The sequence below is a fragment of the Podarcis liolepis genome (genome assembly GCF_965112155.1).
Source record: "Podarcis liolepis genome assembly, chromosome: 12".
Classification (NCBI taxonomy): domain Eukaryota; kingdom Metazoa; phylum Chordata; class Lepidosauria; order Squamata; family Lacertidae; genus Podarcis; species Podarcis liolepis.
This window is the reverse complement of record NC_139563.1, coordinates 23,182,455-23,209,105: the sequence shown is the minus strand read 5'-3', so window position 1 is coordinate 23,209,105 and position 26,651 is coordinate 23,182,455. Positions and strand designations below refer to the sequence as shown.

Sequence of the window (26,651 nt, the reverse complement as noted above, 5' to 3'; positions counted from 1 at the left end):
AGTGTATTGGATAACTTCATTTATCCTGTGTTTTGCATTGGCATATTTATTTTTCTTCACTGTACCTTTCTGTGCCCTTTCTGTCTTTTTCTTTAGCATATTGCTTTAAAGGCAGTCCCTTTCCATAAGTATCTGTCTTGCATTGGCGAGGGAAGGAACACTTTTGACTAAGCAGCCACTCTTTTGGCCTTCTCGGTCCCAGAAGGCCATGTTGTTGAGACCTGGGAGCAGTGCTGGTTTCTTACTAGGTGATGCTGGAGAAATGGGTGCATCCAGGTTTTGGGTTCTCCTTTCCAGAGCAAGCACTGCTGGCAGCCAGCATAAAGCCAGGGCCTCAGCCTTGTGCTCCGCCCTGGTTTCATCAGCTGCACTTCCCATAGCTGGCAGTCCTGCTATGTCTCTGCCTACTGGCAGCACCTTGATAGTGCAGTAGAGGCACCCTTGGCACAGAAACTCTCCATGTCTGCTTCAAGTTCATTGATGGACTGTGTTGCCCATTGTAAACAGCTTTCAGTGTGTTTTTTCTAGAAAGTGCAGGATGAGTGCGTGTACTTTTTCAAACTTGCAAGTAAGCACTAGGAAGTCATCCTTCTCTCCCACCGCTGGGCTTTCGTGCATGCAAAATGTGGGTGAGATTAAGTCCTGCATTTGGTTTTGCAAGTATGAAAAAAAAAAGAGGGGAAGAACTACTGCTAATTTGTCTTCAGAATTCAGGGGGGATTAAGTACTTCCCTTGTTTGGCTGCATTTATACTTGGATCTGTAAATGTAATCTGAAATGACAAGAACGCCAGTTTTGTTTTTCCTAAGTTAAGATACATCAAAGTTTTAAAATAATTTTAATAGGATGTATAATCAAATGTATCTAGGCACATGCATGTTAATCTGCATATATTTAATGTTTTAGATAATTTTTTTTTAACTTTTGCTGAAAGAGTGCCATAAAAATGATCAAGGAGCTAATTTACCAGATAAATGCATTTCCAGTTAAGAGTTTGTTTGTAATTTGCAGTGCTTCTGGACTTGGGTTTCTTCCGGAGCAACAGAGACAACTCCTGCTACATCAACAGCACCAGCAATTTCAGCAGTTACTGAATACTCAACAATTCACACCAGTGAGTCTTTTTTTATCGTCTCTTTTATTTCCAGAGTTCGGGGGCAAGTGTTGATGTTTATGTAGCTAGTTTGGGTCTTGTTCTAAATCTTGTCACAAGCTTCAAAAAGGTGCTCACAGAGAGGGACCCAGGAAAACTTATAGAACCGTTTTTACAGGTTTCTCTAAGAGAAGCACAAAAGGCTGTTTGAGCTTTAAGCAGTTCAGAATCTTGAATGAGAAGTAGTAGATGGCCAGATGCATTTTGGTGCCTGAGGTATCATCAAAAGGACTTCCGTAAAAAACAACAACGCCTAAATCGAAGCAAAGTCAAACTGCTGTGTTATCAGCACTGAAGTGACCTCCCCCGGCTGTGTGTGTGTTTGAGTGGAGGTCCTCAGATGACCCCCTCAGCCTCTCTGATGCAGTCCAAAGGAAAGCAGAGCAATACATTTGGCACCAGCTTGGCTGCAGGACTTGCTGGAAGGAGGCATGCAAGGCACCATCCAGCCATATCACAAAATTGCCACCTCTTTGCCAAGGGCCAACCATACCTTCAATTGTACAGATGTGGATGTTGGAACAAATGTAATTCCAACAACTCACCACCTAAGACATGCATGCCTCCCATAACTAGAAGAGCAAAGACCATGGCTTTGCCTGTCCCATTCCTTCCAACCCGTCACTAACTATCTCCCATTTATTGGAGAACAGAGGGCTGGCTCACTTTGCTCCACAGGAAGTGGAGTGGGCGTCAGACTGGAAGAGGAGATGGTCTCCTCAACCTCTTTTGCTACTGTAGAACTGTTACAACATGCTTCAACCTGGAAGGATTTCTCTTCAGCTTGAAAGATGTTTATGGCATTGGTACAAAATAAGAGGCAAAGTTATTCCTGAGAGATTTGTAGACATACAACTTGCAGGCACATAGTGTTCTCTTTCACATGCATACATCTGTGAACGGGGTACCAGGATGTGGGGGTAGACTAGAAGCACCCTGAAGCTAATCAGTCATTTACATTCACAATCCAGTATCAACTGAAGACAGATACACAAGAAATGTTTTATATCTTATAGCTCTTTAGAAAGGTGCTTTACTAGATCCTGCCACCTGTTAGTTCTCCAAAAGTTTTTTCATTTAGCTTCTGACACAAATGCTTTTGCTTTGTACATCCAAAGTCTACTCTGTTGAAAAGGAGAAAGAAAATGTATACTGGATTCTTAGATTGGCTTAGTCAGGAAGAAGACAGGGGCTTTCAGATATCTCTGTTGCACTACCCTTTAAAGTTTACTCTCCCCTAGATTTGTAGTCCACAGCATGACTTTCTGCTTTTCCTGGTTCACGTCTTTGTTTCTGCATCCCACTTGTCTACTCAAAGTTGTGTTTTGGTTCTTGCAATAAATTTATTCAATGCCTGCCAGTGTGCTTCATACTTAAGCAGGGATGTGAACTGGACTTCCCTGTATCAAAGCTCTGCTCTTAATTGTGGCAAAACATTAGTTCTGAGTAGACAAGGGACCTCTCTACCAACAGCAGCTTTAAGAGGCTAGTTCTGGCTGCTCCTTCTGCCTTGAAGCTGTGGAAAAGTCAACTACAGTAATTTTAAATCTAAACTACAGAAAAGTGTTTGTAAATCCTGGCTAAGGGAGGAGTTACTTCACTCACAAGTTTAGTTTTCACCAGTTTTGACTACACGTTTTTCTGAATGCAAGAAGAAACGTGTTCACCCATAAAATGACTAAAACTTTCCTTCTCCGTTGTACTTGAGGAACAGCACCAGGCTCTTCTGTATCAACTAGTTCAGCAGCAACACCACCAGCCTGAAGTACAATTGCAGATTTCTGGAGCAACACAGATTCCCATCAATAACTTGCTGGCAGGCAATCAGGCATCCCCACTTCATACAGCTACGAGTAACCCATTCCTTACCATTCATGGGGATAACACAGCTCAAAAAGTAACTGTAAGTATATACGTGTACTGCTCATATAAGCAAATTCAAGTGCAGGAGAAGGTCTTAACTAGGTAAAGGTTAAAAATACCAACCCCAAGGGAAATGTTTATATTAAAGATTAAATGGAGAGAGGAAATCCTGTTCAGCTACAAGGGTATGACTGAAATGAGTGGCTTGAACTGTCACATCTACTTTGGCATCCAGTCCTTAGACTGAGAACCCCTCTGGTCCCTGCCTAGTAAAGCCTTCAAGCTCACCCCTCACTAGGATAATGTTGCAGCTCTTCTACTTTTCCAGGGGACAGCAAGGGCATTTGTTGCTACAGTTGCACTTGTGTGTGCGCGCCATTGCTGTGTTTCGACCACATGCTGCTAGTTGTTGCTTTGTACCAGCCGTGGGGGTATTTTTGTGCTTTTAGCACCATCTAGTTACAATACTTTTCAATAAACTACTGGAGGACCCACAGCATATTGAACTCTAGCCCTGGAACATTAGCACAAGAGAGGAAAGAACCATCTTTCTGCGTTGGCATTGCCCATTACTGTTGTCTAGCTTTCTAAATTTCACTGTTAAATTTATTTTTTCAGAAAAGCTGTGAAAGCTGTTCCTTTGATAGGACTTGGCTCAATAACATTACCTTCATGTCTTAGTAATTAACCACTGCTTTTGAATAGGGCTAGCCACCAATCTTAAAGAGTTAGTAACCAATCAGCAATTACCTGATCAATTAATCAGTATTGCAAATTATTTGCATCTTTCCCAAAACTCATTGAATGTGATATTTAGTGACAGAAACAAATAGGAAAGGCCGTTTTTAGTATCCCCCCCCCCCATTTCCTCACATACCAAACCCAAACTATCTGTAAAGGTGCTGCTTCTCAGTTGGAACAGTAGAAGTAAACGAACAGTGAATACATCTGCATTCATTATTTCATAATGAAATGTGTGCTTTGTTTCCTAAAAATCCTGTAGATATTAATTCAGATTTTGTGTACTGTGGAGAAAACATAAACTGGCTGAATCCAGAAGCAGCTTATGAGAGCTTTTAGGTGGTGGTTCGCCCCCCCCCCCCCCAGTGAGGGGAGTGCAGGCTAGAGACCAAATGTCATCCTTTTATGTCAAAAGTTTTCATTTTATGTTGCTTCTCAACCTTAGGAAGTTTTGCCATACATAAAAACAACAAAACATCTCTCTCTTTTGATGCATTACCATTTTGTTTTAGATTTTTTTTTTTAAAAAACACCCTGATAATGTGACACAATTGTAAGCTGGCATGACATGTTGATTTCGTCTCCAGAGACTCAATGATAAAAGTGGACCAGTTGCACCGGAAAAGAATTGACATTTGGAGAAATAAAAACATGAGAATTATGTGTCCTGCTGTGAGAGCACTTCATCAGTTTGCAAGTTGCAGACTCTCTGCAGGTATGACTCAATGCAGCAAGGAGCTAACTGCACACTGGAAAAGCGAATCTACCTGAAGACATTTATTGTAAGGCTTTGACCTTGTTGCTTTTTGTTGCACTGAACCTTAACTGTTTTCTTCCAATTTCATGGAACTTTTAAAGTATTTTTGCATATTAGAGTTGTCAGTTTGGGCCATTTGTTTGACTTCTGCTGCTGAACTAGTAGCCTTTTAACATACCAGAGTGCTAATGAACAGACTGTCTGTCCCTGCCTGTTCCAGATCCATTACTTGTTTGAAGAAAGCAAGCCAAATTGCAGTATCTGCCAATGGCAAGTTGTTACTGTTTAGCTAAACGCCAGTGGGTTTTTTTTAAAGAGGTACCCGTTCCCCCCCCCCCCCCAATAAAGGACCAGGTTTTAAACTTTTTACTCCCACCCCCAGTTAACTTTAATGGATGTTTTGCTAAAGCAAGAAGTCTCAAGTAATGACAAATGGTGGCTAATGCTCAATTGGATTTTTTTTAAGGTTGCTGGAAAAAAACAGATCAGTTCAAAGATGATAAATTTTACCAGACGAGAGGGCAACTCATGTTCTGGTAATATTTGAATTAACCCAAGTGCCTGTTGCTTACCTCTATTGGGTTGGAATTGCTTTGTATAGCTGGGCATGCACTAAACAAGTCTTTGTGAAAGCCGTCAGTGTGCTCAACCTTGCACCAGCAGCCGTCCCCATTGATCTGCCTTTATGAGAAGTGTTTGTCACTGTAGATAGCTCAGGCAAATTGTTACCTGGGTTGCTTTCCACTAATAAATTACCAAAAAAAGAAAGGGGGGGAAGGAATTTCACATTTCTGAGGAAATGGTGTAAACGGGTGGAATTTTTTTTAAAAAAATATTTTCACTTTGAATAGTTGATTTTCATGGTATGACTATGCAGTATAGCAGAACATAGATTGAGGTTGGGATTTAATGGCCACTAATCTGAATTTGTGTGAATTATTAGTGGAAAATACTCAAGTATACTTTAGACCTACACTGTGTACTTAATTGGATGAACCTATTGTTTCTGCAATATCGTTTGGTTAAACATTGCACAGTTCTTACCTCATTTCTGTAAATAAGGTTTTGTGACAGTTTTTTGTATTGTGGAAAATTCATAAGGTGGATATTTTGATTTGTAATATTTCTAATTGGTAGATTTAATTGAAAATGAAAGAATAATTTATTTTTATATGTTCATGGGAATTTTTTTAAAAAGTCACAAATCACTTTTGTAGATAATTTACTAAAGTAAATCAGTGTGGTTTAATTTGCTTAAACCACTCGTTAATATTCTGTAACAATTTGTACAAATTGTTGCTGTTTTGCTAGATGTAAAATTGCAAGTTTATATAAAGATATGTACAAAGCTTTGGTTAATAAATTTTAATATTGTTTATGGTTGTAAACATAACCCAACTTATTTCTTCCAACTGCAGTTTTGTTTTTTGATGATGTGCTTATTATCATTGGATTGTATTACACACATCGTTATGTGTGTGAATGAGAAGTCATGTTTTAAAGTCGGCATCTGAAGTTCCAGCTTCGCCTGATTTTGCTGTATCTGGTAGGAGCCCATGCAGCACACTCTAAAAATAGCAATATTCACTAAATGTTCTATTAACCCCCCAACCTGGCACCCTCTAGATATTGCTGAACCACAGCTCTCGCCAAACTTGACTATTGTGGCTTGAAGTCCCACAACAGTTTGAGGGCACCATGTTGATCATCCCTCCCTGTAGAGATTTTGGACTACAGATTTTATGGTGTTTTTAGGCCATGTTTTACTAATAGGTTTAAGTGATTGGTTCTTACATACTTTTCTTGGGGGGGAAATCCATTGATCTTATAAGCACAAGTTTTGAAGGAAGGCATAAAATGTATCGATTTATTTTTTACTAAGGCACATGACATACTGAAATACTGAGGTACAAAAATACAAGTTACTGCATATGTTGTTTAAAATATCTCCATTTTCGGTAAGCAAAGTTCTTGAGAATGTTCATTCAGCTCTTTGCCAATTTTTTCTTTTGTATGAGTTCAACCAGCAACTTGTATCGAGTCACACATTCTTCCTGCAGGTAGAGAAGCAGAATAGAGATTAAAGGATATTTCACTTTTGTTAAATGAAAACATATGCTAGCAATTTAAAGGGGCATTTTATGGAAAACTGTCAACGTGGAAAATATCCTAAATAGTTCATGTTATGGAATTTCTCAGTGTAAATGTGTCCATAGTGAGACAATTCCATGGGGAAAATGCATGAACAAGTTGCCATACAGAATGAGCCCAGGTCCTTGCAGAGATTTCAAGTCCACGTTTCACAGCTACCGACTCACTGCTTGTACCAACCAACACATTCACGCCAATTGTTTTTGCTGCCTTTCTGTGGGCTGTCAAAGAAACTATGCAAAAAGTTCTATTTCTATCTAAAAGAAACAACCTTGCTCACATTCATTTCGCATAACCCTAATAAAATAAAATTCACATTAGTGGATTTTGAAATGTTTCTAATGGACCAACAAGACTTCGTAAAAGCAGCAACTGTTTGGAAAAACAATAAAAGTAACGAATTCCTAATAAAAAGCAAAATGCCAGAAACTAATATTGGGCCTCACTATGTTAAGTTCAGGGATGTGGGTGGTGCTGTGGGTTAAACCACAGAGCCTAGGACTTGCCGATCAGAAGGTCAGCGGTTCGAATCCCCGCGACGGGGTGAGCTCCCGTTGCTCAGTCCCTGCTCCTGCCAACCTAGCAGTTCGAAAGCATGTCAAAGTGCAAGTAGATAAATAGGTACCGCTCCGGTGGGAAGGTAAACTGCGTTTCCATGCGCTGCTCTGGTTCGCCAGAAGCAGCTTAGTCATGCTGCCACATGACCTGGAAGCTGTCTGCGGACAAACACTGGCTCCCTAGGCCGACAGAGCGAGATGAGCGCCACAACCCCAGAGTCGTCCGCGAATGAACCTAACTTCACTGTTTTACCAGTTTAGAAGCAATGCTATACAGAACCAGCCCAAACCTCCAAAAGCCCTGCCTTGAAAGAAGCTGCATGTTAGCAGCTACAGCATTTAGCCATATGCCACACCTCATTCTCAGCAACATTTGCTGAAAACTGAAGTGCATTCCCTCCCTCACGATGAACTTTTGGCAGAATCAAGGAGGCGGCTTCAGCTTTTAGCTAGTGTACCACACCACACCCAACGGCAGAGTGCTTTAACCCTACACGAGAGCATGACCTCACCTTAGTTTTCCCTGGAACACATTTGGCAATCTTATCCCAGCGTTCTGCCGTTCCCTTTGGATACTGCTGTAAGGCCAGCTCCAAAAGCTTCTGTTGATTCTGAGTCCACAAGTCTTCAGAACTGCGGCATCTCTCTCTTTTTCTGGCCTCCTCGTCGCTATATTCCTCTTGATCTGCCGTGTCAAAGTCCTTCTGGCGCTTCCCCCTACATTTGTCCTCTGCTGCCTCTTTCATCACTGGGAGTGTCACTTCAGGGCCCTTTGGTATTGTTTTCCTCCTGCGGTGTCTGGCTTCAGTCAACGCAGTCTCTTGTTGATCTGCTGTTGCCATATCTATTGGTTCTGGGTCACAACTGTACTTTGACACGTCCTCCTCCAGGTCTTCCTCCTCTTTTTCCCGCTGAGTGATTATATGATCTGACAAGTTGACACTGGCCTTGTTGGATTTAGAGTTTTGGGCCAACATTTTCAGCTCTGACAGCCTAACGATACCTGTTGGAAACAGTATGATTTAAGCCAGGGAAGGGGAAACTGATCCTATAGTATTCTTATTCTGCAACTGTTACCCCCCCAGAAAGTAATTGTTGAGTCAATCCTTGAAAAAAATCTGATACATCTACTCAAAAAATCAAGAGTTCATAAAAATAATGAATTTGGGCTTCTGTTTTTACGTCCTTCTTTGTTTCCATGGTAGGCACACCTGACTTAAGCAGTCCAGAAATAGCATCAATTAGGTATGATGCTAAAACATCTGGCACTGTTTTCTGGTTCCTTTGTTAACATGCACCTGCTACTGCACAATTTCCACTGGTTTGAAATGAATGAACTGCATTGCCCCTATTGCTAACGGTACCCTTAGTTATTCTGTGTCTTTTGCACTGCTAACAACTGAAGGGTAGAGCCTCATATTATCCACTTAATAAGGGCATATATACAAGTCCCTTTCTGCCTGGATCATTTTATAGAAGAGGCAGCCATTTTATAGAAGAGGCAAGTTTCTTGTGAGTTTCTCAAAGTTGTGGAGGAAGGATTGCGAGGTTTCATTCTGCAGATATATCACTCTAACATTATGGCTTGAGTTGAACACTCAACTCCCAGGTCACTGCAGGGATAAGGGATGGGAAGAGAATGCGTTGCCATTTCCCAATACCATGAGTCTGGTGGGGCAAGCTGAGACCCTGCATGGCGGCAATGTTACAGCTGGAGCAGGAGTTCCTATTCTCTAAAAAAAGTTTGGCCGGGGAGATCTGACCCAGGAACTGGCCAAAATAGGGGTGGGCAGAATGTGGGCAGTGAGGAAAGGCGGGTTTGTGGAGGTTCACCTAGTTGCTGCTGGTTGCTGGAAAGAATACTGAACTACTATCTGATTCAGCAAGGCACTAATGTTTTTAAGCTTGAATGTACTCCAATCTCACTTAACACAGATTAATTATGCTCTAAGTATCAAGAAACAAATAACAGAAGCACTAGAAACTTACCAGGAGCGCACGTAACTGAATCTTTAATCTGTTTGGTTTTCATGGTGACCTGTTTAGGAAGGAAGAGAAAGCATTTAATTTATAGATATGTTTTGTAAGATGGCTTAAAAGAAGACACCAAAGAAAATTGATCAAGACAAAGGGTCCAGTGAATACCAATAACCAGAACTATTGACGGAGACCAGCTGCACATTTCCATCCCTATTCAGCTATTCTAAAAGCCCAATGTACATGATATATAATTACAATAAATATTTTATTAAATAAACATGAACTCTGGTGTATGTCTTGCAAGCAAAACTGTGAACAATCCTCCCAGATGAGAAGCAGGGTGGGGCAGGATTGTGGACATTGCCCTGAGCTGCTTAAAAGGAAGGATGGGGTATAAGTGTAACAAGTCGGTCAACAAACAACCACAACACACTGGCTCTCTCTATAGGCCAAAGGGCTCCAACTCCAATAAGAAAGGGAAAAGAGGAAGATTTCCTATTTCACCCAGATGACGCTCATAACCTTGCTCTTAAAAAGGGGAACAGCATCATGATTTGCATGAAATCGTATACTGTTTTTCAAAAATACAGGTTAATCAGTGTTCTTTAAGATAAACTCTTATTTAAATAGAAAACAATTGACAGAAAACCTAAGACCAGCAATCAGTTTCTCTTCATGGATCACTTCCCTAGACAACTCTCCCTCAAATAATACTAATCTAACTATGTTTAACACAGATCTGGAGTCGTTTACACCTCATGGTAACAGAAGTTAAAAGGTAGTGTGTTTCTACTCATGAGCTCAAATTTAGACAGCCCAGTGGCAGTTAATCGTTTCCCTATCTTCTCTTTCACATATGGGATGTTTTTATAACTACTCCCCCTTTACCTCACACTGCCAAGCACCACACTAATTAGAAAAGTGTGCTCCTATCTACCCACCTGCCCATTGTTGTTTGGCTGCCTACCTGGGCCTTTTCCATGCAGGCAGCAAATCCCCCATCAATCTGCTATTGCAACCTGAATATAAGAGATTAGTGACTGCAGAGGCAAAGCAGCGTCAGTTTACATCCTCTCAGCCAAGCAAATGATATTATTTCATGTGAATGGAACCGGAGAGCTCTTTGCTGCCAGTTGAAAAACTTACAGTGAAATAACCACATGAAAATAAACAACTATGAGTCTGCTTTGCACACACACCAGATTGTTTTCACAATTTTTAGCGTCCTTTTAAAAACTTTAAAAAATAATGACCATGATCCCAAGGCACCTTTCACAAGTGCCTTAGAAGTTTTTGGTGGTAGCTGCTGCCTGTTATGACACCAGGAAAAGCTCCCTGAGAGACCCTGGTTCCATACAAATGCCAGGCGTTTTCTGCTCCTGTATTAGATTTGAGCACAATTTTCAGACTCTGGTAAGTCGCATTGAGAGGGCTCTCAGTGGGATAACAGTAGCCCAATAAATACATATTCAGATGCATGTCTGTTACCATCCTATGCAGTTTCCAATTCAGAAGTGCTTATTTCTGACTGCATAGGTTCAACCTGTAACAATGCCTAAGCTTTAACAGAAGCTCCGCGTTCCGTATCCACTACACCACACTGCCTGTGGCCATCCAGATGTGGATGGACTCCAACTCCCATCAGCCCCAGTCAGTATAGCCAGTTGTCGAGGAGCTCATCCTGCTGGGGAAGCCTGAAACAAGTGAGCCACTCGTTAACCAAACCAGGGAGAGCTCACCCACTGAAGGGGGGGGGAGTGTGTTTAGGAGGGGTGGGGGAAGAATGTTCAATTATTTCTTCAAGTAGTAAGAGGGCAAGAATGAGAGCCAAAAATTCAACAAGGGGGAAACGGGTCAAAGAACAGATGTGTGGAGGCAGACATGGGGTGCTGGTACAGGTAACCGGGTCAGCTGGCAGGAACTCTGATTAAAGAGAACTGGAAGGCTTCCCTTTCATAATCGAAACGCTTGACAAAAACAAATCTAATTAATACCACAAGCCCAAACCAGGAAAGTAATTTAATAAATGCTGCATTATCTTTCCACTTACAAATAAAAATGTGATCCCATTATACTGATTGGTTTGAGAGGATTTTTGTTTTTGGTCTGGACTTTGTTTTGAAAGGAGAGGTGAAGCGGCTTAGACGTTACACAGTTGCTTCAAATGTTTAGATTCTGGAGACTATTTCTTACAATCGAGCTGACATGGTAAGTTGTCAGTTGAGGAGATCTAAGCTGACGGGGGGGGGGTTCTAATAAAGTGGTTACCTGACTTATTTCACACCAAGGCACTGTAAAACTACTAAAACTAATCATCTTATTAAGATTGGGCAGGATACTTTTTAAAAAAATGCATACAGATTGAGAGAAGGTTCAGGAAAACAAGAAAAAGGGAAAGAAAACACCTCACATGGCCGAACAAGGAGAACAGGCTCCAGTGCCACTGATGAAAAATTGTTTTGGAGTAAAATACTACTTCAGAAGCTAGAGAAGCTAATTGCTTACTTCTTAAAATCCGAATACACCTCATTTTAAAAATCTAACCAGCTTGGAAAAAGTAGTAGTGCAAATAAATTTGCTCCCCATGCTGAACTTGTGCAATGAATCAGGAAAGGTTCGGGAAAGAAGGAAGGGGTACACAATGCATAGTTCATTTTCGTATTTCACTACAGAAGTGGTATGGGGGAGAACAGTGTAGCCAACATATTCCCTAATATTCTATTTTTCTATATGTACTACTTGTAGTAACCATTTTATTTGTTTATCTATAAGCTATAAACAAACAAACAACAAATCTGGCTCTCAATTTCTTGGCAGCTAACACAAATAAAGAACACAAGCCAACATAATTTTCCTCGTCCCAACAGTAAGGTAAAGGTAAAGGGACCCCTGACCATTAGGTCCAGTCGTGACCAACTCTGGGGCTGCGGCGCTCATCTCGCTTTATTGGCTGAGGGAGCCGGCGTTTGTCCACAGACAGCTTCCAGGTCATGTGGCCAGCATGACTAAGCCGCTTCTGGTGAACCAGAGCAGCGCACGGAAACACCATTTACCTTCCCGCCAGAGCGGTACCTATTTATCTACTTGCACTTTGACGTGCTTTCAAACTGCTAGGTGGGCAGGAGCAGGGACTGAGCAACGGGAGCTCACCCTGTCGCGGGGATTCGAACCGCCGACATTCTGATCAGCAAGTCCTAGGCTCTGTGGCTTAACCCACAGCAGCACCTGTGTTCCTATCCCAACAGTAAAAAGCACACAAACTCACTTCATGTTAACGACCTTTTTTCCTGCAGCCAAACTCAAGACTGACATTGTTCATAAAGACCTTTATATAAATAACATCATATAGTGAACAACATCCTCTTTAACCAGGGCTTTTTTTCCCAGGGGGAACTCACTGGGACTCAGTTCTGGCACCTCTCAGGTGGGCACCATTGCCATTATAAGAGAATAATGGAGGTATTCATGGAGAATTTGGGCACCACTTTTTCCTAGAAAAACAGCACTGTCTATAACCATTCTGCAGTACAGTGTGTGCAGTAAGATTTTTTTCCAATGGTGGACATTTAGCCACAAGACTCATCTTACCCCCCCCCAAAAAAAACCACCCATAGTCCAGAAAAGTTTTATTATGTGATCTGTCTGTAAATACAGCCTAAGGTGGTAGACAGTGAGAAAAGGCCGTAGCTCAGTGACACAGCATCTGCCTTGCATACAGAAGGTTTAATCCCCAGCATCTGCAGGTAGGGCTGGGAGAGACCCCGCCTGAAACCCTGGAGAGGCGCTTCTGGTCAGTGTATTTAATACAAAGCTAGATGGATCAATGGTCTGGCTCATACATATACACACATGTATGTATATGTGTACACATGTGTATGTATATGTGTATGTACACACACACACACACTTATTTATTTTTTATGTTAAAACCATTAGAACATAGGCTTTTGTTGTCATGGCCAAATGGACAAAGGATAGCCATGACAGCTGAATGAGCTTCTGTACTTCCTCAGAGATCCTTACTTGGAGCTGTTGCCTGGCAACTGCCAACTTCCAGCAGTAGAAAACTGCTTCTATCATGGGCTGAGCAACTTTCGGTGGCTGACCTCCATTTCAGTTCCTTAGAAATTTTTGGTGGTAGCTGCTGCCTGTTATGACATCAGAAAAGGCTACCAGAGAGACCCTGGTTCCGTGCAGGCACCTGCATTTTCTGTTCCTGTGCTAGATCTGGGCGCAATTTTCAGACTTTTTGCTAAGCCACATTGTGAGGGTTCTCGGGGCTAGAAAGTGGGATAACAGTAGCCCAATAAATATATATTCAAGTGCACAATATCACCAATTACCAGCCACTGGAGAGGGGTCCTTACCACCCTTGTGTGCTGCCTGGCAGCTTCCTAAAGTCATCTGGCCGGCCATTGTTTGGGGAGATGTCTAAATTCAATGGACTTTGGTTGTGCTCCAGTAAGGCAATTCTTAGATTATCATAGCTGACTTAACATAAGCCAGGTGAAAAAAAGGAGGGTTGGTTTTTTAAAACTGGGGGAAGGGCTAAAGCCCAGTGATAGAGCAAGGCATCTCCAGGGAGGCCTGGGACACCCTGCCTGAAATCCTGGAAAGCTGCTGCTTATCAGTTTCACAGAAATCGTAGAGTTGGAAGGGACATTCAGGGTCATTTAGTCCAACCCCCTGCAATGCAGGAGTCTTCCCCACAGCGAACACAGTTGCTTAACAGACACACTGACGCAGTGTGCCATAAGGCTTCAATCATACTGAACAAAAACAACAATATAAAAATAATAATTAATAGTAATAACAACACTGAACTAGATGGACCAGTGGACTCGTTATAAGGCAGCTTCCTATGTTCCTTCAAAATACCCTTGGTCTTTATCATCCCTGGAAAGACAAAGTGAACTCTGACTACACAGTCACAAGTCTGCCACAAGGTTAGCAACTACAGTGGTCTGGACACATCTGACAACTGCTCCTTGAAAATCTGGGTTGTATCTTGGGTTGACTGCAACCTTCATGTTAGGCAGAGAGTTCATCATGCCTATTGTATACCCAACTACCCATGTTCTTAATGTTCAAACCACCAACTCTCAGGATCAGTACTAGTTTTTTCATCCTCAACCTCTGAGGAGACACACTTCCTTAAAGAACCTGTTGCCTAGTGAGACACTGTCCCTAGTGGGATAGTGATCAATGCTACACAAAGTGGTTACGGAGGTCAGCTTCTTCTCCCAGCAATGGGATAATGTTCTTAATGCCCAGATGTGACAACAGCCAAGTACCATTGATGAGGTTCAACTAATTTTCATGCTCTTTCCCTGATGCCTCTGAACTGAAGAGAATTCCATTTCTTCTCTCCCAGAACAGTACTCAAGAAATATAACTCCTTAAGTCCATTTTAAAAAGAAACAACAGCGGATGTTTTGCCTCACAAAGTGCTAAATTTGTCATTTTACACATCACCGTATTCTGTGTTAGGATGTAGGTCCATCGTGTGTGTGTGTGTGTGTGTGTGTGAGTGAGAGAGAGAGAGAGAGAGAGAGAGAGAAAGAGAGAGAGAGAGAGAGGGATCCCAAGCTTAATTAATGGATACCACCTGTCTAAACACTATTAGCTGATCTGCATTTAGGGTTTTTTGAGGGGGGGGGGGTTGGCCCAACCAGAAATATTATCTTTACTTAAGTCTCACAAATGTCCTCTTCCAGCAAAGAGGGTTTACTAGAAAGCCTAAAACTGGCATTGTTTTTCTGTTATCGGGTTACAGTAGCTTGAGTCTCTAAGCGCCAGAATCCCCATATAGCTGATCAGTTACAGCTGTTAATTGTGGAGCAGGGGGACCAGCTGACATCTGCTTCTTGCTTAGTTAGTTAATGGTTCACTTCCAGGTCCTAAAAGGATTGCAGCCTCTCTCAAAAGACAATGTTGGACCCCATCTATGTCTGGCTTCTACACTGCCTGTCTTGTTCTGGTTTGTCCATACAATGCAAATTCGAGTGAACTCACATCTGCCACTGATCGACCCAATTCGTGAGCAATCTTTTCCCATCGACCAGGCGTCCCCCCTGGGAACTTAACCATACTTCTTGTCAGTTGGCTAAGGTCCTCTTCCGTCCATTCCGGTGCCTGTAAAACATTTGAAGAACATTCATTACACAAGGAGGGTTTGTCTGTGGCAGGAGGGGGTAGAGACACTGAGCACAAGACTAAAGCAAAGTAATCATGTAAAAGGTGTTCACTGCAAATATAATTATTTTATAGCTTGCTTAATACTTCCTACTCTTGCTTGTTGAATAGAAGAACACATATACTTAGCAGGTCTAGTTTATTTATAATGATTTGGACACACATGCGTGCAGGCGCACACAAATTCTACAAATGCAACATGTTTAATAGTGTCAGGTGCTTTAAGGTATTAACATGGCAAAATTGTGCATAAAATCCATATCCCCAGGGAAGTGAATTTAGGAAAGACCCTGGATTTGTGGTTGTGTGTATCACACAATCCAATACACTACTGCACTGTTGCATTTTTAATGGTGTAACAAATCTGCCTAGATTTTTCTCCAACAAGGAAAGGATTTGTGGAGGTGGTCATAGTACCACAGAATTGTAGAACCCAAGGGTCATCTAGTCCAACCCCTTCAATGCAGGAATCTCAGCTAAAGCATCCATGGCAGATGGCCATCCACCCTCTGCGTAAACCTCTGGTGGTTAATCTATTGGAAGTACCTGGAATGAATAGCTTCTGAGCATAGCACATTTAGGGGCAGGGTAGCTGTTTCCAGAGAGACCAATACACATGCTCCCTCAATTGCAAACCCAAACTCCAATTTCTTCTTTTTTAAAAATGACAAATCAAGCCCCCAAACCTTGAGGCAGGAGCGCAGGGGCTCTATATAGAGAAGCCTTAACATTCATTCACATGCAAGCAGCTGTTTCCACCTTCCCCTTTTTTTCTCATCAGAAAGGCCATCTGCACCAGGCTTCCTCTGCACTGGCACGGGCAGCAAGCAACAGCTTCCCATTTCTATTTATTTCTAAAAAGAGCCCTTTATGACAAATACCTCCCCCTAATCACCATTTCCGATAATGAACAGGCAGGCACCAAGCAGTTTGCATTACAGAGCCATCAGCACAGAACAACATTCAGAGGTGAATGACCCCAGAGACCATCTCCACAGCTACGGCAAAGCTTCTCCCTGACACTAATCCTGCCTGTCATTCTCCCACTGTGCTCTAACCACGCTGACGTCCGCCTGCTCCACCACAAGCTTAAACGGGGCCCTTCCCTGACTTTTCACTGTCTCCCCCAATCAATGGCTCAAGCGTGCTCTTTTCACCATGTCCAAATGGCAGCTTCACTCCTAATCAGAGGGCCTTGCCCCTGTTTAACAGGCTTCCCAAAGGCTCTGCCATTTGCATTCATTTGCAAAGCAAACTACTTTTATTCACTTTGTCCTGCTATCAAGAATGCTCCCTGAAGCAGATAAATTGGCATAAATATACAGCCTGCCGCTTAAGAAGCAGTAAATAATAGCCAATAGTGGGAAGGATTTTATCAATCATCCCCTGTTTTGTGTCCGTGCATGCCTTTGTTCACCAAATGCTGAAAATCATATCTGTGCGACTTTTTGTACAACCATAATAATTCAGGACCGGCTGTGTGGGTGGATGGGAGACACAGACACACAGACGTATATATCAATAAGGATGTACTTTTTTCTGGGGAGGAGGAAAGAAAGAAACACACACACACACACACACACACACACACACACACACACACGTGTGGTGCAGTGGGAAACTACCAGTGCTTTGGATCAGGGAAAGGCAGCTAATTTCCAGTGCAAGTAATAGAGCTTTCAGTTGCACCATGCTTCCCTCCCCCCCCCCCCCCCCGGAAAGAGGCACTTATAGATACTTAATGTAAAATTCACTACCCAAGTATCATGTGCTGTTGGCCAGGATCCAAAAAGCCCTTTCAGATGTGTACAATGGCTTATTACGTACTTGGTGGGATTTCGAACATCCCACTGCTCCTGTAGCAATTTGCACTATATCGGGTTTGTGAAGCTGCTATAAGATTTGGCTGGGGGCAAGGAGGGGGGGGGAAGGGGTTGATGCTGTCAGAAAGGGAGACTCTGAAATTCTGCAGGGTCCCTTGAGCTAGGAATGTGGCTCTTGGATCTTGACCTATACCATTACCTGGGGAGTTGGCAGAAAGTATGTCAAGTGTGCTTGTTGCTATTCAGCATTTCTTCAAGCGGAGATAAGTGTTCCGAGAAGTCAGTGTAAAAACAAAAGAACAGGGAGAAACTTTTTTCTTTTTCTTTCTATCAAAAGCTTTCAATACCACATAGCCAAACATAAGTCTAATAGTGTGAAAGTCTGCAAAGCTTTTGAACAATCTGAAACGGTGGGGAGATAGTAGGAAATGGAACAATTCCACAAATTGTCTTTCACATAGACGACATTTAAGAACACAAGAGACAGCTGCTTTGCAGCCTAGTTTCCTAACACTAATAATTAGCTGCCCATCATTACTTAAAACTTAGTGTATTCAAAAGAACACGCTGACTGAAAAAATCCCCACTTTGAATTCTCGGCACAAATACTGAGCGGACAAGACTGTTTTTTGTTAGATTTGCCATTCCAAGTAAAAAAGGTTAAGTGACAAGCAGATCCACACTGTTAAAAATAAAGTTAGGTGGTACTATCAGAGGCCAGCATTTGAAGAACAACACATGAAGTCAGGGATAGGAATCCCATGGCTCTCCAGACATTGTTGGACTTCTAACTCCCCAGCCAAGGTCACTAGTGGTCAACAACTCTTAGAGGGACATAGCTTCCTGTCTCCACCTAAAGTGCTTCTCCACATACTTTGGAATTACACCAATTTCTCCTTGCAGCTGCTGCTTATCACAGAGTGCAGGATGCCACTTCAGAGGGTCTCTGATTTACAGGGTTTGTACCCAACTGAATTATACGCAGAGCAGACCCACTGAAATCAATGGATCTGCATTAGCCACATTCCTTAGTTCCCGTTCGTCTACTTGGAACAGGACATATTATGGGATACAACCCCTAGAGTGGCTTTTGCAGTATGTGTGAGGACCCTGGGAGGAGAGCCCCACCACAAAGGTCCTGAGCATAAAAGCAGTCCCATGTGCTGAGCTCATAATATTTTAGAGAAAAGCCGTTCTCAGACAAAGTTCAGTCAGTGGCCTTGGGCAGTTCACTCTCTTCCCCCCACCCCAGCTTCTCTCACAAGATCGTGGAGGAGGAGATAAAATGAGAGACAGAGAGATTGCAACTTTCCCTTGAACCCTTTAGATGCAGAGGCGGAGATGCACACATACCCAAAACATTAAACTTCCCGACTTCCTTCCTTACAAACACAAATTCCTTCACTATCTGGAAGATATAATGCCAGGCCTAACTTATATATTACTTCTGAGCCCCAGGGGCTACAATCAACATACCAATAGTTAAGCAAAGCCCTCAATTTAAACTATGAGTTTCCATATTCTGAGAAGGGGGAAAGTTTCTTCCAAATCTTCAACATTTCCCCCAAAAGTTAAATCATTTCATTTAAGCCAACACTGCTAAATGGACTAGTCTGGCTATTTAGTGGGCTATGAATGGCTTAGGCTAAAAGATCACATTTGAATCAGGGGGCAGGAGATCTTTTAAAAGTCTATGGACAAAAGAAACATGTTTATTAGAATGTTGCTGAAAGTATTAAGTAGAAGCTTGACAGCTAGGATTTAGCTATGACTGAACTGGCATAATAAACATCTACAGCACTGACAACAGGAATATAAGGAAGGGCTGTAGAGAATCTGCTTTGCAAGTCTGGGGTTCAACCTTGGGCTTTTCTAGGTAGGGAACCCTCTTTCTTTAATTATGGAGAATAACTGCAAATCAGTGTAGATGGAACAACGATGCTGACTCGTTATAAAGCAGCAGCTTCTATGTTCCTAGAAACACCTTTAAAAGATCTGAAGAATTCGTTTTCAAGTGAGCCGCTGAACTTTGTATATTTGAATTGACATTCAAGTAAACTTGTTCATATCTTGCTTTGATCATTTCTTACCAAAATAAATTCAGAAATAAAGAAAGCTTGTCTTTTATTTTAATCGCTAAAAGAACAGGCCTCCATAATACTGGAAGAATATACATCCACCTTCAATATACATAAACACGTACACACTCATGCGGGTACACACACACACACACAGGCTTTTATTTTGTTCTTCTTAAGGTTTGGTGAATTTACAGCTCTTCCACAACAGTAAACGGTGTCTTTAAGATAACCCCCTGTGACTCCACTGCTATAAGCAGCTAGGAGGGTGGCAACACTGTGAATTTATTCTCCCTGTACTGCTCTGGAGCCAGAGTCAGATGAATGTGTAAGCATAAGCCTTTGCCACTTAAAACCATGTTTGTCCAATATTACTGAAACACTGGGCCAAAACTCATCTCTACAGTAGAGTGATGGAAGATGCCACATGGTGAGGGGACAGCTGTTGTGTCTACACAAGCATTCAGATTTTACATCAGAAAGACAGTGCTTTGGGATTAGCTCTCCACACTGAACACAACACACTCAAAAGAAGGGGGAGGCAAACAGAGACACGAGGAACCGTTTTTAACACAAAAATTAAAAACAGATTACTTTCACAGCTATAAATATTCATATCGGCTGGTCAAATAACATTTTAAAGAAATTTACTGAATGAGATTTTTTTCATACTGAATATAAGCTTTTAGCAGTTAACTGGGGATTTTTTTGGTGCTGTGCTCCCTGCTCCTATGGTTGCTCTAAATACCTTTTAAATACCATACACACACATTTCAAATATTCCAAGAAAACAGCAAATACGTTTTAAAATTTCACACACTGCCCTCTTATAACCTGTCATTTACTAACAGGTTTACAACTGGGGGCAGCTGTAGTACAGCTGCATTTTAATAGAGAGGAAAGCACTCTTGTTCCTGCGGTAACAATTTACAATTAAAAAATAATAATTACAACACTATTTATTTATCCACACAGAAATTTACATTCCACCTTTCTACTGTATACCTGCCAGTTTATTTTTGCTCCCTCCTGTACAGTCTTCCCCCACCTGGTGCTCTTCAGATGTTTTGGGCTCCTGTGTTGCTTGGAGCTGATGGGAGTTGTAGTTCAAAGCAGCTACAGCCATGTGAGATAATATTCCTGACCATTCTAACTGTTCAAGCAGAGGCCATTGGAGGAGCCAAGAGCTTGGTGACCCCTGCTCTACGCCTTGTGCTAAGCTCCCCCCCCCCAAAAAAAAATTCAAGATTTTTGCTCCTTAATCCTGGTGCCCACATAGCTTTCAGCTTTCTACAACCCTGATTTTGCCTTCTTCAACCCTATGTGGGGCACATTGCCTCCTGTCTGTGGGCTTTGTATGAGCTCTGCCTTCAACCAGATATTCTGCTTCTGCTGATAGGAAACATTTCTTGCATGGCCACTGCTTTCAATTGTTTAAAAAAGTCTCTAGCCCCACTAGAAAGAAAGTTATGAAGCAAAATGTGTGGGCACCGGTCCTAGTCATTTCTGTGAAATGAGTGAGGCTGACAGCTGAAATCACTGACAGGTTCACAAAGGAGTGAAGTCAGAGTTTTGACTTGAGAAGTGATTGATTGGAGACCAGCCAAGAGGAATTCCTGGAGCTCTAAAGTCCTATTTCCCACTACCCTTTAAGGCAGTCCCCCCCCCCAAAAAGACTCTGTCTTCCCCCCCCTCTAGTCCTTAGAATCTCTGTAGTTTGCCCTTCCTTTTTCCCTAGTAACCAGGACACATCTTTCCAGTACAGTGGTACCTCAGTTTACAAACTTAATTCATCCCAGAAGTCCGTTCTTATACCAAAGCATTCTTAAACCAAGGCATGCTTTCCCTACTGAGGCCTCCCGCAGCTGGTGCCCTTCCACCGTTCATCTTCCATTTGTCTTCCGAGGCAAAGTTCGCTAACTGGAACACCTACTTCCTGTTTTGCGGAGTTCGTTCACCCAATAGTTCATTAACAGGGCTGTTTGTACACTGAGGTACCACTGTAGTGGGCTTGTCTGAGATCAGGTAGTCCCTAGAAGTTATTCTATGCGAGTACTACTATACAATGATTGTGGGTGGATGTGAAAAAAATCTCTCCTTCCCCCAAAAGGCAAATGTGAAAACTTTGCAAAGAGTCTTAGGGACATCTGCTGGTGTGCAGGAACTAAAGAACAAACACTCATAAGAATTCACTGTATAGTTAATTTACAGTTCAAGGGACTACATGGAAGTCTCTGTGTTTAAAGGGATAGCCTATGTTTTGGTTTAGGCTTAGCATTGGGGTGGGGTGGGGTGGGGAGACAAGGTTCTTGTGACTTTAACAATTGTATGGGAAGCAGAAATTCATCAGGTCAAGACTTTTTTTAGTATGGAAATACAATTATGGGGAAAGCTTCACAATGACTGTACAAGCTCCACTGGGATTCCAGAAATGAACTATTTTAATAAAATAAAATGTTTATTATGAAAACCCCACCACCAGGATTATCCCAAACTAAGAAACATAGGAGGTCCAAAATTGATACAAAATTCAAAAAATAAAAAGTTTGATTGATTTTTAAAATAAAATCTCCAATCAAAATAAGCTGCTAAACTTCACTTTGCTACTGTTTAAAAACCATCCACTCTGCTGACAGATGGTGCAGTGCATGGTTTTATTTACACTGCAGGCAGACGAATAAAATCCAGGAGGCCAAATGAGTAAGAGACCAAAGGAGGAAGGAGGCACAGGGCTATAATTGAGATTTCAAAAGGAATCGTTTAGATGTTTTTAATACACTGGAAATATGCATTAGAGAGTGTACTATTGTATATACACTTCTAACACGAGACAATAGTATCAAAGGGTGCAGAATGATACCGGGATTAGCAGTGTTGCCAAAAGCAGGAAAGACACCTGGAATCTGTCTTGGTGTTTAACCTTGGAAAAAGACAGGCATCCACAGTGCCTGGGCCGCCTTCTCATTTAAGCAGCGATAATAAAGCCCACTTCACAATGGCATTATGAGGAGGTTTGCTTGACTTGACAGGATGACCACCAGCAACAATCCAAGGGAGGCCTTGCGGGCAGGGGGTGGGACCAGGCCAGGCAGAGCTTATGTCTGCTGCTAAGCATGCCCTCAGGGGCAATTAGCCAGAAGCTGTGTGTTCAGATGAAAACAGCAGCCTCTGTACAAGTTGCTTTGGGGCAGACTTCCTCCTACACTTTGAAAAAAGGAAAGGGAAAAGCCAGCAGCTCTGCCTTGGACCCAATTCTCCAGAGCCAAACGATGATTCCCCTGAATGCAGGCAAAACCAAATCACCAGGTTGGGGAAGTTCCTGTGCTGCCAAGCAAAAGCAAGCAGCCAGCAACTTCAGCAGATGTCTCCGAAGACATTTCCAAAGCCACTGATCTATGTTTAAACTTCTGCAGGAGATTTTAAAGAAAATGGTATTGTACCCCCCCCCCCAAATGTTCAAGTTCAGTGTTTTGGTTTTTATTCTGTTTGAGATTTGGAGGTGCCTTTTGCTTTGGGGGGGCACCTTAAAAGAACATGCAGCAAGTACATACTTAAAAATAGTAGTTCTAATTCCCACTCGATGCAGCATTCAGGATATTCAGTAGAAGAACAAAGTAATTCTAGCATATAGCTACTGCACAGAAGTGAAACCAACAACTGCCACCTAATGCTCCCAATAGTTCCTCTGAATACACTAGCAGAGGTGTGCACAGGCATATTTTGAGAAGACAGAGCCAAATTTCAGGTGCACAGGTGTGTTTGTGTGTGTGTGTGTGTGTGTGTGTGTGTGTGTGTGTGTAGCTCATCTAAACATTGATGGGTTGTGTGAGAACTGATGTCGTCAACTCTACTGCCTCCCAGAAATTGCCTTGTGGGCAACCTGAGTTTTCCCAATAAAAACCTGAGATAGGAGACACTTTTATTGAAAATATTACTGTATGCACAGATTTAGTGCTGTTTGGTGCAATCGCGCTCTGTAACAGCACTGGAGAGTGTGTGAGAGGCAGGGAGACAGACAATCACAAAAAGAACACAGAAACAGACAGATGCTATACTAATAACATACATTCACAGACACACGGAGACCTACAATTAATGCAAGCTCAGTCAAAGCTACTAAGGCCAGAATGAGAGGTGGGCATAATGCTCTAGGCAGGCACAGACAACAGTAAGAGTAATGCAAGGATTGGAACAAGGGAAGATTGCACAAGCAAAACACAACCACCAACTTCTCCAAACTCTTTCAAATGCTGCTGGTCTTAAGAGTGTTAACAAGCAAAGGGCAGCGAAAAAACAGAATGCTTTCCCAAAATGTTACTCTTCAGTATCCCTCCCCCAAAGCATGGTGACTGGAGAGTTCTGGTGAAGTCATTCCCTGATTTGAAGTCAGAGCCGTCACTCACAAAACTACACCCCACTTTTTCTCCCTCCCCTCCCCGCTATTTTCCTTTTATGGAATGATTGCAGGAAGTTTTAGAAAAATGCACTGAGTGGGGCTTACAGCAGCAAACCACCCACTAAAGCAGGTCCAAGGATTTGGGAGCAGTCTGCTTTGGTTTCAACCACTTGCAGATCAGTTGCTGAGGTTCAGACATGATCCAAATACCTCCGAAGCCGCTTGCTTTGCCTTGGAACTCATGTTTGATCCAAAGCAGATGCACAGGGCTATCAGGAAGAAACTACAAGCAACAGCAGATCTGAGTCTTCAAATCTAAGTTGCTACCAAATGCCTGTTAGCCTTGGGGGGGGGGTCCCCCCAAGCGGGAAAATAGGCAATATAGCCCTCCTCCACCAATTTCTTTCTGTCTGTCCATCTACACAGCAGAAAAGGTATTCGAATGAAGCTGAAAGTGCTGCAGGAAAGGAGAGGAGGAAAGGGTCCAGGAGCCTCTTCTTTCTACTGCATTTCCACGTAAAAATCACCCCACCGATCCTTTTTACCAGATTTCTTGTGAGGTTTTTTGGCAGTAAGCGCCTGCTCTGGTTGCATGAGATTCTGCCCCCTGGACCTGAACACTCAATCCAGCAGCCTAGTGTCATTTCATATATTCTTTGGTGTTGTGAAGTACGCACTTCACAGGGAGCATGTACACGGCGTTGTGCAAATGTACACAGACAAGATCAAGCCCATGCCTTCTTCATACAGGTCCGCTTGCCAAAGAGGCAGGTGATCATTGCTACTTGGCAGGTATACCTGCATGGGTTTGATGTTTTTTCAGTGCACGTTTTGAAGGTGTGCACTAAAGCAGCTTAGATCTCTACCTAACCCTCCCATGCCCCTCCCAGTTCGCCACTGGCCCAGCAATCCTTTATTAGGCAGCATGGATCAAAGGCTGCGTTCAGCGATCCCTGCCGGTCCTGGCTACGTACAGCATCTTTCACTGACACAGATGTTATACCTGCCCTCCCCTGAAAGGTACAATTTAGCAAGCATTTTTTAATATACAAATTAGCAAGTACTAGAACAAAACTGGCTAATAACGTGACAGAATCTACATGAAAAACCCACCCCATTCTTTCCTTTTAAAAGAAGCAGTGGGAAAAGAGGAAGAGAGAATATGAATCCCAAACAAGTAATAAGCAATGGATTACGACAGAATAAAGAACTCATCCAGCTCTAGTGAGATGGAGAATTATTGCTTTCTCTGTCACTCAAGCTACTTTCCAGCTATCCACAACCTTATCCCAATCTAACCAGGCAGCCTAAACTGCCTGTGACATTGCGGCATAAAAATCTCCCATTTAGTCATGTTTGATCTAGATTGGTACAACAAACATGATTGATGTGAATACAGTTTCTATGAAGAAAATCCTGCTTCTTTTTAATCTATTAAAGCAGGCATTGCAGTCACATTTTTTTTACTTTGAGGCTATTATTAATTAGGCCAATTAAGTACATATCAATTCTGACATTCCTATCTCCTGAGTATCCCCACCAGGTCTCAAGACAGAGCGTAATTAAGACGCTTATTTCTGAGCCATGCTGTTTCTGAATACTTTACAATGTTGGCCAGATTAATTTATAGTAGTTGTTTTCAATTATGTAGAATAAGCCTATTACAGCATTTTCGTCGATGGCAACTGTTTATAATGTTGATAATCATTGCCCTTGTAATATTATCCAGATCTATAGTGTGTCCACAATTATATTTGCACTGGTCCAATTTTATACGCATACTTTATTTAGTCCTGGCTCATTCTCAGTATTTGCTGTAGTCCTGAGACAAAACTAATTTCCAAAAAACCCCCCACAAAAAACCTAATCCCAGATTCCCTTGGCAACTCATTCATCTTGTTCTTAAACCTCATCCAAGTCAGCTACAATTGATATGCATGTGGCAGATGACAAAAAGGCTATCAGTAGGAAGAACCAGAACATATATAGATTTATTAGGATCACAAAGAAAGCCCAGTTGTGCAAATTATTAACCAGGCAAGTCTTTGCTATGCTAAATTAGTCACCCCTGTTTACCATTTTCATATTCTCAGAATTGCAGAGGACATTACACACTAGCTAGCAAGCAACAAAATTATACCTTGGTATTTATTTCACAAACCCTCATTTTTCATCTACGGTAAAGATGCTTATTATAGCAAGAATGAAAAAAAAAATTGGTTAAATTCAGATACGGTTCTAGAAGACTAAAGTATTATTTTCAGATTCATTTAAAACGTAACTCACTGATTTCTGATCTAGTAACTGCTATTTTAAATTACTCTGTCATAATTTATTCTAAATGGAAACGAATAATAAAAAGAGAGTAAAAGGTAGCAATATAAAGATCTATGCAGAGCCACAGCATACATACCAAAGCACGGATACAAAAATCTACATGTCCTATTGGAAGTATTTATGAACTCGCAGTGCTACTTTTTAAAAAAAGATGAAACAATCTTCAAAATTGTTTCACAAGTTTAACATGTTAGTGCTCGGATGCAGTTCAAAAGCCCAAACCAGCCAATGTTAATGTATTACTGTCACCACTTAAAAAAAGAAGCAAATGCTATCTGTTTGGCTCTGAAATGATTCATACTAACTAGCTACTGTTTGAAAGTCCTAGGAATCCAGACACGGATGACATGGTTTCACACAGTGAGGATTTTATAGCAGGACTTGGTGTCATGGAGTCATCTGCCTGCACCTGCCATTTAAGGAAGAAGGCGGGGGTGGGGGGAGAGACTGGACAAATCAAGGAGCAAGAGGGGTCAGAAAAAACCCATTTTTCCTTTGTTTGGCTTCTGCTGATTGGCTGCAGCAGTTTTCAGCAGAAAGCATGAAGGAAAGGCGAGAGAGAACAGACAAATCACAGATTAGAAATGTCCCCATATGAAATAATGGAAAGCACCAGCTCG

The 26,651-nt window shown here is 42.0% G+C and overlaps 2 protein-coding genes across 11 annotated transcripts in view; one reads left to right on the top strand and one right to left on the bottom strand.

Annotated features, from left to right (window-relative positions):
* The window catches only part of MLLT10 (MLLT10 histone lysine methyltransferase DOT1L cofactor), a 101,777-nt gene extending 95,865 nt beyond the window's left edge, over positions 1-5,912 (top strand). For 7 of the 10 annotated variants that reach the window (XM_083467391.1, XM_083467395.1, XM_083467389.1 and 4 more), the window contains 3 exons: positions 1,012-1,114; positions 2,862-3,056; positions 4,345-5,912. In XM_083467391.1, coding sequence (XP_083323517.1) covers positions 1,012-1,114; positions 2,862-3,056; positions 4,345-4,389 — 343 coding nt within the window. In that variant the 3' untranslated portion in view covers positions 4,390-5,912. The remainder of the gene's footprint in view (positions 1-1,011; positions 1,115-2,861; positions 3,057-4,344) is intronic. The other 3 variants (XM_083467393.1, XM_083467396.1, XM_083467390.1) reach the window with 1 other exon arrangement.
* Positions 5,913-6,352: 440 nt separating this feature from the next.
* Positions 6,353-26,651, bottom strand: part of DNAJC1 (DnaJ heat shock protein family (Hsp40) member C1) — a 72,405-nt gene continuing 52,106 nt past the window's right edge. The window contains exons 9-12 of the mRNA XM_083467506.1: positions 15,218-15,337; positions 9,212-9,260; positions 7,735-8,225; positions 6,353-6,568 (exon numbers count right to left, since the gene is read on the bottom strand). Coding sequence (XP_083323632.1) covers positions 6,500-6,568; positions 7,735-8,225; positions 9,212-9,260; positions 15,218-15,337 — 729 coding nt within the window. The 3' untranslated portion in view covers positions 6,353-6,499. The remainder of the gene's footprint in view (positions 6,569-7,734; positions 8,226-9,211; positions 9,261-15,217; positions 15,338-26,651) is intronic.